We start from the raw sequence: 14,423 nt of genomic DNA on the forward strand, positions 1-14,423 counted from the left end.
CCCTCATGGAGTCTGTTTCTGACCGTTTGAGCAGACACATGCACATTTGTGGCCTGCCGGTGGTCATTTTGCAGGGCTCTGGCAGTGCTCCTCCTGTTCCTCCTGGCACGAAGGTGGAGGAAGCGGTCCTGATGCTGGGTTGTCGCCCTCCTATGGCCTCCTCCACGTCTCCTGGTGTACTGGCCTGTTTCCTGGTAGCGCCTCCATGCTCTGGACACCACACTGACAGACACAGCAAACCTTCTTGCCACAGCTCGCATTGATGTGCCATCCTGGATGAGCTGCACTACCTGAGCCACTTGTGTGGGTTGCAGACTCCGCCTCATGCTACCACTAGAGTGACTGCACCGCCAGCATTCAAAGGTCACCCAAACATCAGCCAGAAAGCAGAGGGACTGCTAAGTGGTCTGTGGTCACCACCTGCAGAACCACTCCTTTATTGGGGGTGTCTTGTTACTTGCCTATGATTTCCACCTGTTGTCTACTCCATTTGTGCAACAGCATGTGAACTTGATTGTCAATCGGTGTGGCTTCCTAGGTGGACAGTTTGATTTCACAGAAGTGTGATTGACTTGGAGTGACATTGTGTTGTTTAAGTGTTCCCTTTATTGTTTTGAGCAGGTTAGTCCAGATGCTCTAGGTGAATTGTGCCTCCTGCTTGCCATGTTTCTGCATTCATTTCCATATCTCCTGCTCTACCACTTGAGCATCAATCAGGACATTGAGAACAAGTTCTTAGAAAAATGTGACATAGCAGAACCTCAAACCTACATCGAAACACAGTTGGAAAACGCAGTATATTTAATCTTGCACTGTCATGGTCCGTTGTGCGATGCAAACGGGATGGATAAAGCACAGATGAGAATCAGGGTGATGTGGGATTCTCACTCAAAATTGCACTAGTTACCATCCCTCAGCCTAACCTAGTTTACAAGGTAATTGCAATAATAAAATGGGAGGGGAGAAAGACCATGCATGCTAGCTACCCTTGGAGGAAGTGTGGGATGTAAATATAACAAAGAGTCACATGTGGTTCATGGGGCTTGAAGCACTGGCGTCACTAGGGGGTGCGGGGGTGCGCGCCGCACCAGGTGACGCGCTGGGGGGTGATGTGCTAACATCGCAGGGTTAGGAGCTACCACGTCATGCTACACACTGTTGGATGCGGAATGGACAGTGAAGTGCAGTGCAAAAAACAGAATTGAAATTGCTCCTTCCCTTCAAAAGTTATGGCCAAAAAACCAGAAGGAAAAAAATGCATGGAGCCCTATGGAAAGTGAAAGTGAGCCGTATCACGTGTTTACTCTTGAGTAGGCATACTTGCCATAGTCCCTCAGAAAGGGCAGGCTGAGAGGAATCCAACAACACCAGAATGATCCTGATCCAATGAATGCAGCCCACCAAAAACACCGGAGAAGGAGGTTCCTCCCTCCCAGTCTATGGAGCCCTATGGAAAGCAAAGCAGCCTCACAGTCGCATTTAGGCAGACGTGCCTTGGCTGGTGGTCAGAGTAGATTCACTTGGTGGAACAGGACTGGCTCCCCCTTATTTAATTATTTTATTTTAATTTAATTATTTATAATTAGGGCAGGAGGTCTGGTCTAGAGGGTAGAGCCTCCATTTGCCTGAAGATTAACATCCACAAGGTCGCCAGTTCGAGGCCACCGGCACCGTGCGACCTTGGAGCAGCTGACAAGCTGCAGCTGAGCTGTTCCATCTGCTCGGAGCGTGGGAGGATGGAGGCCAGAATGTTAAACCAGATCGGAGTGTAACATCTTGAATATGTAGTGGTTCTTGAAAGAGAGAACCTTCTTTCAATTTGTAAAAATCCCTGCGTGGATTTAATAAGCCTGCCTGTGTAAACCGCCTTGAATAAAGTCTTGAATAAAGACCAAGAAAGGCGGTATATAAATACTGTGTATTATTATTATTGTATTATTAATTATTTATTTTGCTTGATGATGTCACTTCTGGCCATGACATCACTTCCAATGGGTCCTGGACAGATTGTCATTCTAAAAAGTGGGTCCCAGTGCTAAAAGTTTCAGAACTGCTGCAATAAGGTGTTAGTAAGTTGACACAGGGGTGTGTGTGGGTGCGCACGTGTGTGAGACTCTACAAGTTTTCAAAATCACTAAAATCAGAACTTGGAGGAATAAGACCATGAAGGAATAAGGAACAAGAAACTAAAAAAAAAAAGGAAAATGGTTTGTTTCTTTAGTCAGGAATAAGACTAAAGAAGAGGCCATCAGTCTCCAGTAGCCTGTGCAGCCAGCTAGTTTCTGGCAGGGAGCCTCTGTTTACACAACAAAGGCACTAGCTTGGGCCGAATGTTCACTTAACAACCTAATTGGATAACAGGGATTGGAAAACATATCCCTGTTTTTAAGTGGTGCACACCTATACTTGCATTGGATATATTTTGATCCAACCCACTTTGCTGCCAGAGAGCCAATAAGGGGAAGGAATTTGGTGCCCTTTATAAGAGAGAAAGATGGAAGAGGGAATTTCGTCAGATGCAACTTCTCTCATACTACTGAAGTCATAGGAAATGTTGTATATGTGAAATTCTTACACCTGTGCAATCATTTACAGCACAAGAGTCATGGTTCATGAGGAGTAGATAGAAAGAAAAGACTGAGATATTATATACACCACAGTATGAAAAGCTCATCTCAAAACACATAGACGAACAGGCCTTGCTGAGGGAGAATCAGCATGGCTTCTGTAAGGGTAAGTCTTGCCTCACAAACCTTTTAGAATTCTTTGAAAAGGTTAACAGGCATGTGGATGCGGGAGAACCCGTAGACATTATATATTTGGACTTTCAGAACGCGTTCGACACGGTTCCTCACCAAAGGCTACTGAAAAAAACTCCACAGTCAGGGAATTAGAGGACAGGTCCTCTGCTGAACTGAGACCTGGTTGAAGACCAGGAAACAGAGAGTGGGTGTCAATGGGCAATTTTCACAATGGAGAGAAGTGAAAAGCGGTGTGTCCCAAGGATCTGTCTTGGGACCAGTGCTCTTCAACCTCTTCATAAATGACCTGGAGACAGGGGTGAGCAGTGAGGTGGCTAAGTTTGCAGACAACACCAAACTTTTCCAAGTGGTGAAGACCAGACGTGATTGTGAGGAGCTCCAGAAGGATCTCTCCAAACTGGCAGAATGGGCAGCAAAATGGAGAATGCGCTTCAATGTCAGTAAGTGTAAAGTCATGCACATTGGGGCAAAAAAATCAAAACTTCACATATAGGCTGATGGGTTCTGAGCTGTCTGTGACAGGTCAGGAGAGAGATCTTGGGGTGGTGGTGGACAGGTCAATGAAAGTGTCGACCCAATGTGCGGTGGCAGTGAAGAAAGTCAATTCTATGCTTGGGATCATTAGAAAAGGTATTGAGAACAAAACGACTAATATTATAATGCCATTGTACAAATTGATGGTAAGGCCACACCTGGAGTATTGCGTCCAGTTCTGGTCACCACATCCCAAAAAGGACATAGTGGAAATGGAAAAGGTGCAAAACAGAGCGACTAAGATGATTACTGGGCTAAGGCACCTTCCTTATGAGGAAAGGCTACGGTGTTTGGGCCTCTTCAGCCTAGAAAGGAGATGCCTGAGGGGGGACATGACTGAGACATACAAAATTATGCATGGGAAGGATAAAGTGGATAGAGAGACGCTCTTTACACTCTCACATAACACCAGAACCAGGGGACATCCACTAAAATTGAGTGTTGGGAGAGTTAGGACAGACAAAAGAAAATATTTCTTTACTCAGCATGTGGTTGGTCTGTGGAACTCCTTGCCACAGGATGTGGTGACAGCATCTGGCCCAGATGCCTTTAAAAGGGGATTGGACAAGTTTCTGGAGGAAAAATCCATTACGGGTTACAAGACATGATGTGTATGTGCAAGCTCCTGATTTTAGAAATGGGCTATGTCAGAAGGCCAGATGCAAGGGAGGGCACCAGGATGAGGTCTCTTGTTATCTGGTGTGCTCCCTGGGGCATTTGGTGGGCCGCTGTGAGATACAGGAAGCTGGATTAGATGGGTCTGTGGCCTGATCCAGAGGGGCTGTTCTTATGTTCTTAAGCTACTGCAGTGGCTGAAAATGGGTGCCAGGAAGCCCCCAGCACAAATCTCACCTCCTCACTGAGCTCACACGGTGGCATTAGGCAAGTCACCCTCTCTTAGATTCTGCTCAACATTAGAATAGGAGAATAATAATACTGACCTCCCTGACTGGTATTGAGATTACTGAAATAATATGTGCGAGGTGAACACTCTAAAGTGCAAGCTAAAGTATAGCTGTGTTACTGTTTGCCTCCAGGCTGCCACTCATAATCGGAGGTCTGGACATGAAGGAGCTGCACAATTATGGCTAATAGCCACTATAGACTTACCCTCCATGACTCAGGGGTTGTCTGTGCTACTGGTTCTCTGACACTTTTCCCTCAGTTGTGTTTTGCCTAACTACACATTACAAGCAGGTGTGTGAAACAAAAGCTTCATAGCTACTCTTTCTAGAGAGAAATCACTAGGAGATAACATGCAGTTGGGGGTCTTGTTGTTGTAGAAAAAGTAGCACCATCTTTTGTTTCGCACCTGTGTGCGTATAATGTGAGGGTCAGTCATTTATTCATTATGACAGCAGTTCCCAAACTAGGGCGCCACAATGCCCCAGCCAGAGAAGCCCTGTCTCTGCTCCCTGAGGGGTAGGGTGATGGCAGCAAAGTGGGTTGCAATCACATTTCAGAGCAGTTCTGAGATATGGTGAGGCTTGCAGAGAGGGCTGTGGACTCGCTGCACCCTCTAGAGGGCCATAGAAGCCCCAAGTAAGTACAAAAAAGCCCTTTTGAGAGTTGCAGAGGTATGATTGTGGACACCCTGTCACATCCCATCCCCTGCAAAGACTTACAGGGGTTCAAACTTTACCAGAGAATTTGGGAACTGCTACAGTATGGAATAGTGCACACACTTGCAGCACAAATCTGACATACTACTACTCTTTCAATATGATGGCAATATATGGGGATCTGCCTCCACATCACTGAAGCAGCACTGTTTCAGATGGTACAAGACTTACAGATACCATAGAAGATGGGTCAGATCTGAAAGCAGGTTGTTGGGGTGCTGACAAATGGGGGTCTTGGGCCCCTGCCTGTCACCTGGTTCCCCACCAGTATAATAATAATAATAATATACAGTATTTATATACCGCCTTTCTTGGTCTTTATTCAAGACTTTATTCAAGGCGGTTTACATAGGCAGGCTTATTAAATCCACGCAGGGATTTTTACAAATTGAAAGAAGGTTCTTTCTTTCAAGAACCACTACATTCAAGATGTTACACTCCGATCTGGTTTAACATTCTGGGGCAGCAGTCTAGGTAAGGTCTCCAGGGTGATGTCAATCTGGCTTGACGCTTCGGGGCTGTCCTTCTCTTCCTCCCACAAGCCTCAGAGCAGAGGCAGGAATGGGGTTTACAGCACCATGCTCCTCCCCTGTCTCAGACCCTTGTCCAGCATCACAGTGTTCTGGAGCCTCCCTTCCAGCTAGTCTCTAGCCCTTGGTCACCCCTTTCTCATTCTTGGCCCTCTCCTTATATTCCCCTGGCCTTGGCTGGTTCCTTTCTCATTTCATCTTCCTGGCCTAAGTCACCTTCTGGGTCCTAAGCCTCCTTTGATGGGAGGCAGGAAAGCTCCTGTGGATACATGCTGTGCCTTGCTGTTCCACCACATGCAGATGCACTCTGCTCAGTGGGCTGATGATGCACGCTCTCCCCGCCATGGCATTTCTGGTCTCTCCCAGTCTGCAACCTGCCCTGTGCTTGCCAGGCAGGTTGCTCTCTGGGCCGGGTAAATCCAGTCCCAGACACAGGCAAAACACAGACAATGAAATGCAAATAGAGACACTGGAGCTAGAACTGGAGTAAAACAGAGTAAGGTTATTTATAAGCCAGTTCTTTTAGGGAATAATTGTTTTTAAAACGAGTCCACACATATTATACATTTCTTTGGTAGCTTTTCATGAACAGATGAATGGGAGTGTAGTGTTCTGTAAACATATGCCAACTAGTTTTGCCTTCCTTCTTCCTCTGCAGTAACAAAAACAGTTTGGAAGATGCTCCTAAAGAGCTAAACAGAAGGTGATAGCACTGAGGAGTCTGGGTAAGCCATCCATGTGCAATCAGGCTTGACACTGAGCCTGGATTATGCACCCAACCATTCACAATTAAATCAAATGTACAAGCTGGAGCTCTTGCATGCCAGCCTCCTGTAGTACTGCTTGTGGTCCCCGGCAAACCTAGAGGGTTCTTTCACATGTGATTATGCGTGAAGGAGAAACTAAGAGGGAAAAGCCCTAATGCAGCTTTATCCCCTAAGATAATGGGCGTAGTCAGCTGGATGGTCTGAATGTGTATGTTGTGCTTGCTGCCATACATCTTCCCTCCCTCTTTGACTGGCAACTAGAGAAACTGCAGCTAGAGCCACTATAAATAAGCTTTTCCCACAAGCATTTGAGGGATGACTTTCATCTTCATGCCCTGCTCATCAGCTTCTTAGAATCTAACTGCCCACTGCTGGAGACATTGTGTCCTGCAATGTTATTTTCTCACATCTCACGCATGGTACCTATGGCTGAGTTGCAAAATGAGTGAAACAACCAGGTCAAACTTTTCACTGTCCAATCAACACATATTAGGAGACCAAGAAAAGGTTGCAGAACTGCACACACCCTTCTCTGCATCTTCCCTGCTCTAAATATGATTAAACACTTCTAAGGCCCAAGTCCTAACCAACTTTCCCGCCCTGACACAACTGTGCCAATGGGAACCAGGTTCCTTGATAACCTAGGAGTAGTAACCAGCTTCAAACTCTGGCTAAGAATTCAAGCTAAGAAGGCAACATAGCTAACCTTAATAATGGTAGCAAAGCATTGCTTAACCATGGTTAAGTCAGGTGGGAAACATCCTTACTTCAGAAAGGAAAGGAGACAATAGCATGCAATGCTACCACTGACTTCCAATCATTAAACATATTATATTTGCACTGGCCCCAAGTTAGAGAATTTTCTTGAAACCTGAAAATGTCTATACTTGTGCAGGACATTAGATAGGGTCTGAGTCTGCAAAAAGAATAGAAAATTCTCACCCGCTTCACTAACCATTAAGATAATTCTGTTTCTAGAAATGTGAGACTTCACAAGATCAAACAACTGTAGGATGTCCATCAAATCAAACAACATATTTAAAATGCTACATTAACTATTTTTTCAAGAAGTTACATAAATCTTTACATAAAAAACCTGTCTAAATTCCATACTCTGAAATTTCCCTTGATAGCATCAGGCACCCTTTTTACATTTTGGTGGGCAGGCAGGCAGTCTTTAAGTCAACAATGGTCCTGTGTCTGTCATGAATCAAATGTAACAAAGCAGATTTGGAGACGGGGATGATCAGGTAGCTAAAGGAATACAGTGGGACTTCAACCCCCTGCAAAGCAAGAATGCTGACCTCCTATTCCTCAATAGCAGTGAGGAAGTAACAACCACGTTTCATTCTTCTTCATTCAATCCTCTTTGGCCTCATCCCTAAGTGGAACTGAGGGCCCAAAACCATCCAAATTTCCAGCACCGATGCAGCTGCAATGCAGTCCCCAAGGCAAGGAAACAAATGTTCTCTCATCTTAAGGAGGCCTATATGACTCCACTGCCCCAGGTACATCACATGCCCCAATAGCATGACTGCATTAGCACTAGAATGTTGGAGAGGACTGGGCCCTAAGCTCAGTTATACATGCCTGTGTTAGATCATATCTGTCCCCTTGCCTCTTGAAGCCTACCAGAGCTCAAGAGGCCTGCAAAAGGGGACTTACCTTGTCATCCCTTCGTCACCACCAGCTGTCTTCCTTCCTGCAGTCAACACTTCCTGCAGTAGTGGGCCCTACTACACCATCAGTAAGGTTCATTCTCCCACCCCCTGCCCCCCTTAGGTACCACCACTTGCGAAAAGTTGGCCAAATTTTCCTTCAAACCCCACAGGATCAGTTTTGCAATACAATTACAAGTTGTTAAAAATACAAAATAAAATAAGAAACACTGGCCATTGAGAACATACAAACTATGTCAGGATTATCACAATTGTATTTTCTTCAGTACTGGACTTACTTGGGCTTGGCAACCACAAGTATATCTGTAAAAAGGAAAAGATGTCGCTCCTGGGTCTGCAGGCCAGTCTTCAGCTGTACGTGCCCATCCAGAAGCAGCAATCTGCTGGGAGAGAGAAGAGACTGTACCAGCAGACAGTCTTCAGGACTGACTGGGGAGAAGCAACCTTCCCTACAGCAAAAACAAAATACAAAAAAAGGACTGTCAGCCCAACAGTTAATTACAATGAAGAATGCTTTCTCAAAAACATGGTGCTACTAACTATTTTTATTTTCAGCAGTAATCGACTCATTAGCCCTGCTGAAGGTGTTTTGCAAATGGGTATGGGGGAATGGGACCACACCATGCCCCCACACTGACACACACCATGACCCCCTGGTTCAGTGCTTGTCTGCAGAGGTTAGTACAGAACACAGGAAGAGTTTCTCTCCCTGGTATGGAAGGCTGGGTGGCCCAAGTTCCAAATCAGAAAGAGAAACTCTTGTCTCTATAATAATATTTTATAATAAAATAGTAGCAATCAGTAAATGATAGAAACAAACAAATATCAAAGCATTCTTCTGATAACTTAGAACTCCACTTATTTAAAAAATTATGTAGAAATAAGTGCATTTCACCATCCAAATTCTAACTCCGAAATTCCAGCTAAGTTTGGATTGAGCTCTTGATGTCATCAGAATTACACAGGGCCAGATTTGATTTCTAGAGCAAACCAATTGTGGCAGTGACATAGCTGGGGGGGCAAAGCACTAGGTTTTGAAGGTAGCCTCACTGCAGCATGCAAGCAGCCCCTCCCCCTCAGAGCCATTCTGGGCAGTGAGAACAAAACAGAGGCATACACCTCCATTTTGCTCCCACTACCCGGAATGGCTCCAAAGGGGAGGGGCTGCTTGCATACCACAGTGAGGCTCCCTACAAAACTTAGTGCTTTGCACCCCCTCTAGATATGCCACTGATCTTTGTGCTGTCTTGCTTCATGCTTTCTCATCCTCCCATACTTTGCAGCTAGTTATGTGCTATACCCCACAATCCTCAACCCTGCCTATTCCACTCTGGCTTACTGGAAGCAGCAGCACTAGAAACAGCTGGTCACTCAATGAACTCCTCAGGCCATTGCTTGGGGGAGGAAGGGAGCACTAGTGCTATTCCTGGATGCTTCTTAGCTTCCCCATCCCAATGTTTGTTATAACCCTTGCTGAGTGCAGCTGGATTACTCAGAGGGGTCTAGAGATAATGCTGACTTAAGGAACCCTGTCAGCTGGTGCTGGAAGGACATGAACTTCAGCATGAGTTGAGCATGACTCCCACTCACTGATCTGTAAGGAAGTTGCATATAGCTGCTGCCTGACAGCAAGGGGCGAGACATGTCGCCTTATTTCTTTGCTGTGTCATGAATACAATATTTCTTTATACCTTAATTCCATTAAGGATTTTCTGTTTGTTTTATGTCACTGAATTCATCGCTTGTGTTGAAGATAGTGAAGATAAAATGAAGATAAAACTGATTGTGAAGACCAATTGCCAATTACCCAGCTTACAATTGTCCTGTTTGGATGGGGGGGTCTGATATCACAGGCCAACACACATTTTGCTTCCTTAAACATTACACCAATTCCTGGGTATATTTGGGGTGCCGATTCCAAAAATGGCATCCGTTTTGCCCTATCACATCTAGTTTTGGAGACACGGCATAGCCTCTTTAGTGAATGGTTCAAGCAGCCTCCTCATGAGGAAGCCTACACAATGGCTTCCTCATGAGGAAGCTGCTTGAACCATTCACTAATAAGGCTATACTATGTCTCCCAAACTAGACGTGATAGAGCAAAATGGATGCCATTTTTGGAATAGGCACCCCAAATTCATATCAAACCATCATAAAGTTTGGGAAAAACTTTTCTGACCCTCAATTTTGTAGGCCTGTGTATTTTTAGAAGCTCTCTCAAGAGGACAAGATGCAGCCTTTCATACGCCATCTCCCCATCCCTTTGGGTTAGGGGTCTACAAGTGGAAAACCAGGAGGCTAAAGTTACATGCTTATTCGACTTGCCGTTCTGTCTCAGAACGATTAACTTCAAATGATGAAATTTGCAGTTCCTTAGAAAAATAAGAAAGCCTTCAAATGATACAACCAATTCAACAGGAAGGTGTGGCTGAAACTGCCTAGATCACATTTAGCACCAGGACCCACTTTTTAGAATAAGAATCTGTCAGGACACACCAAAAGTGATGTCATGACCGGAAGTGACATCATCAAGCAGGAAGCTTGATGCAGGGAATGGACAGAGTGGATAGGGAGATGCTCTTTACACTCTCATATAATACCAGAACCAGGGGACATCCACTAAAATTGAGTGTTGGGCGGGTTAGGACAGACAAAAGAAAATATTTCTTTACTCAGCGCGTGGTCGGTCTGTGGAACTCCTTGCCACAGGATGTGGTGCTGGCGTCTAGCCTAGACGCCTTTAAAAGGGGATTGGACAAGTTTCTGGAGGAAAAATCCATTATGGGGTACAAGCCATGATGTGTATGCGCAACCTCCTGATTTTAGAAATGGGCTATGTCAGAATGCCAATGCAAGGGAGGGCACCAGGATGAGGTCTCTTGTTATCTGGTGTGCTCCCTGGGGCATTTGGTGGGCCGCTGTGAGATACAGGAAGCTGGACTAGATGGGCCTATGGCCTGATCCAGTGGGGCTGTTCTTATGTTCTTATGAAGCTGGACTAGATGGGCCTGATCCAGTGGGGCTGTTCTTATGTTCTTATGGCAGAGGCTCAGAGGTTCCTTGGCAAATGAAGTGAAAGGGGAACGGTATCATAAAGGCAGTCCTTTCTGCAGCTCTTAAGGGAAGAAGCCCAGCCCAAAAAATTAGCAATTGAAGTACAAGACAGAAGAATTTTACTTAAAATGATCACGAGAAATCCCTAACCAGGGCCTAGGAGAGGGGGGGTAAAGGGGGTAATTTGTACCTGGGCCCAGGGTCAAAAGGGGGGCCCAGGAACCAAAGAAGGGGGCCCAGAAATTTCATAGGATCTGACATTTTCCAATCTACTCAGACTTGTTGCCCGTACGGGATGCAGGGGACACTACCATGACTGGGGATGCTGAGGACACTACCGATGCCACACGGGTGGGTAGACCTGGGCTCCAAAGACTTTTCCAACTGTCTCTACTCTCCCCCCAGCTTGCTTTGCCCCTCCCTGCCCCTATTCTGCCTGCCCGTCACCACCCTCCCCCTCTGTTTCACCATTCCCTCTTTGCAAGGGGGCCCAAAAGAAACTTTGTACCCCCTGATACAATTCAGAGGCCCTGCCGTCAACACTCAATGTCCATGGGGCCTGCCCCACATGGATCCAATGTAAATCACTTCTGAGAAGAATTGCATTATCATGGCTCCCTTTTTCTTTCTTAAAAAAAAATCACATAAAAACACAATGGTTTCACTTGATAGGGTTTATTTATTTTATTTGAGAAATTTATATCCCACCTTTCCTGTGCAGAAGCAAATGCCCAAGTTGGCTTACAAAGCTCCATAATAAAGTACAAAGTATCATAATAGGTAAGAAGAAAAACAACAAAGCATTAAAAAAAATAAATTTTAACATTAAGCAATGAAATGTAAAACAAAAAGAAAAAAAGCAAAGCAAGACCCAATACATATTGTTGAGCCACTGGGGGAACAAATAAGTCCAGGAAGGCAAGTATCAGAGGTGCAGGGGGCAAATATCTTCTCAGCAACTAAATGACAGATGAAACAGGTATGTTTTGAGCCCTCACCAAAAAGCCAGGAGGGAAGCAGTAGCTTTCAATCCCCCTGGAAGGGAATTCCATAGTTGTGGTGTCACTACAGAGAAGGTTTGCCCCCAATTCCCACCCCTCTCACTTGGGACAGAGACAGCACTTGTACCCCCTCATGTGACCTAAGAGGGTGGGCTGGAACGTATGGAAGGAGGCGGTCTTTCAAAAAGCCTGGACCCAAAACATGGAGGGCCTTGAAGGTAAGAATAAGCATCTTGAATTGGGACCGGAAGCGAAACAGCAGCCAGTGTAGCTGCTGAAGCCGTGGTCCAGCAGAGTTATAGCCCCCAAGCTGCCACATTCTGCACTAATTGCAGTTACCGAACTGTTTTACAGGGTAGCCCCACGTAGAGCATGTTACAGTAGTTCAGTCTTACTAAAGCATGGCTCACTATGGCTGGTCAAAACGGTTCAAGTATTGTCTCAGTTGGTGCACCAGGCAACGTTGGATGAACATACTAGTTTCCATTGGCTAGTTTTGTCAGTTTTTAGGGAAAAAAGGTTCTTAAGTACACAGAGTTAGGAACCCATTGCTGTGACTGCTGGAGAAACACTGCTGTAGAGCCTGCTGCCCCTCCAGTATTATGCAACTTCAGCTGTGCAGAGAACTCTCTTCCTCACCCTCCACTTTAGCCAGAACTCTGATTCCATTCATAGTTAAGAAAAGGGTGCGGCTGTCACTCCCACTAGATAAGCTGTTTGCAAACACTGTCCTTCTGAAATACAAAAGATTATTCACAAAGCCAGAATAAGGCTACAGTCTTCAAACTAATTACCGTATTCTGAAAGCACCCATTGACCTCAGCCCCTTTGAGGATTTGCTGTCTCAGTTACTGCTTCAGAAACAGGAAGTATCCTAAAGTTGCCTTCTTTAAAAGACACACACACACTCAAAAAAGAAAATATGTCGTTCACACACATGTAAAGTTTGCTACTTCTTGTACTTTAGTCATATCGTGGCATTGAGCTCAGACTGTTATGATAATGGGAACTTCAGAATCCATGGAAAACATTTCAAGGATCTTTTTTATCGTATATTAAGAACATAAGAATAGCCTTGCTGGATCAGACCATAAGCTCATCTAGTTCAGCTTCCTGTATCTCAACAGTGGCAAACCAAGCACACAAGTGCCCCAGGGAGCACACAAGACAACAAGAGTCCTGTATGTATTCTTTGGTTCTTCCCTATATTCTCTTGTTAATTACTGTTAAGTAAATTTCCCTTGGTGTTAGAGACAAAAGTCATCAGAAATCAGTAATACAGGCTGCTTCAAATCCATATAGTAAATTCCATGGTGTTATACCATCAGTGGAGAGGGGAGGCAAAAAGGAAAAATCACTAATGTAGTGTAGGGAATGCAATCCCCACAACAAACTATTTCAGTATGACACTGTCCCATATTGCATTGTTCCTGAGCCTTCAGAAAGAAAACGGTCACATCTAGCGTAACAAGCTGGAGCAGAAAGCCCATGTGCAGGTAGAACCTTATTTAGCTTCAGTTATTCCACCAAGGGTGCTACGGAGGCTGTACCAAGCAAGCCAAACATACTGACTTAGCACATGCAGATGGGAAAGGGGCAAGATAACAGGTGGAAGTATTTATATAAAAATTAGTACTTGGATAGGAGACCGCCTGGGAATACTGGGTGCTGTAGGCTTATACCATAGTCTTTCGAGACTGAAGGTTGCCAACCAAGTCCCAAGACCAAACCATCCGAAGGTCGCCAGTTTGAGGCCACCAGCACCGGGCGACCTTGAAGCAGCTGACAAGCTGAGCCGAGTTATTCCATCTGCTCTGAGTGTGGGAGGATGGAGGCCAGAATGTGAAACCAAATCAGAAAGAAACATCTGAAATGTTGTGGTTCTTGAAAGATATAACCTTCTTTCAATTGTAAAAATCCCTATGGGATTTAAATAGCCTGCCTATGTAAACCGCCTTGAATAAAGTCTGAGGAGAAATCTGATGACCAAGAAAGGCGGTATATAAATACCTGTATTATAATAATAATAATAATAATTATTATTATTATTATTATAAAACCTACTAGTGATTTACCATCATCAGGCATAATTATCTTGCTCAATTTGTGAACATTTGTTGAGCAAGCATCCTCTAAAAATTCCTGTCTTTGCAACGCAGAGTCTGCTTAGTAGGCGCAGATCACCAACCACTTCTGAGAAATTCATCTTAACAGATTACCAACTGTAAGTTACCTCTGAATGACTTTTCTCTGAACTTTAAAGAAGCCTCTAACTGGTTGGCTGCCTTTCTTAATAGCAGCTGTCAGCCTTGGAAGTGAACCAAGGACCACCATGGTTGACCCTACCACTTGAAGGGTTGCCACGGCACCTGGAAACTATCCAAAATCCAGGCACAATCTAACTCCAGGGCAGGGAGGCATTTGGCCAACTGAATGACTCTGAAAATGTACATATACCCAAAGGGTTATGACTG

General features: G+C 44.9%; 1 protein-coding gene across 1 annotated transcript in view; it reads right to left on the reverse strand.

Moving 5' to 3' along the window:
- Nucleotides 1-14,423, reverse strand: part of ARHGAP20 (Rho GTPase activating protein 20) — a 97,660-nt gene that overhangs the window by 35,267 nt on the left and 47,970 nt on the right. The window contains exon 3 of the mRNA XM_066621614.1: nucleotides 8,173-8,343. Within this exon, the coding sequence (XP_066477711.1) occupies nucleotides 8,173-8,343 (171 nt within the window). The remainder of the gene's footprint in view (nucleotides 1-8,172; nucleotides 8,344-14,423) is intronic.

This window comes from Tiliqua scincoides, chromosome 3 (assembly GCF_035046505.1).
Source record: "Tiliqua scincoides isolate rTilSci1 chromosome 3, rTilSci1.hap2, whole genome shotgun sequence".
Taxonomy (NCBI): Eukaryota; Metazoa; Chordata; class Lepidosauria; order Squamata; family Scincidae; genus Tiliqua; species Tiliqua scincoides.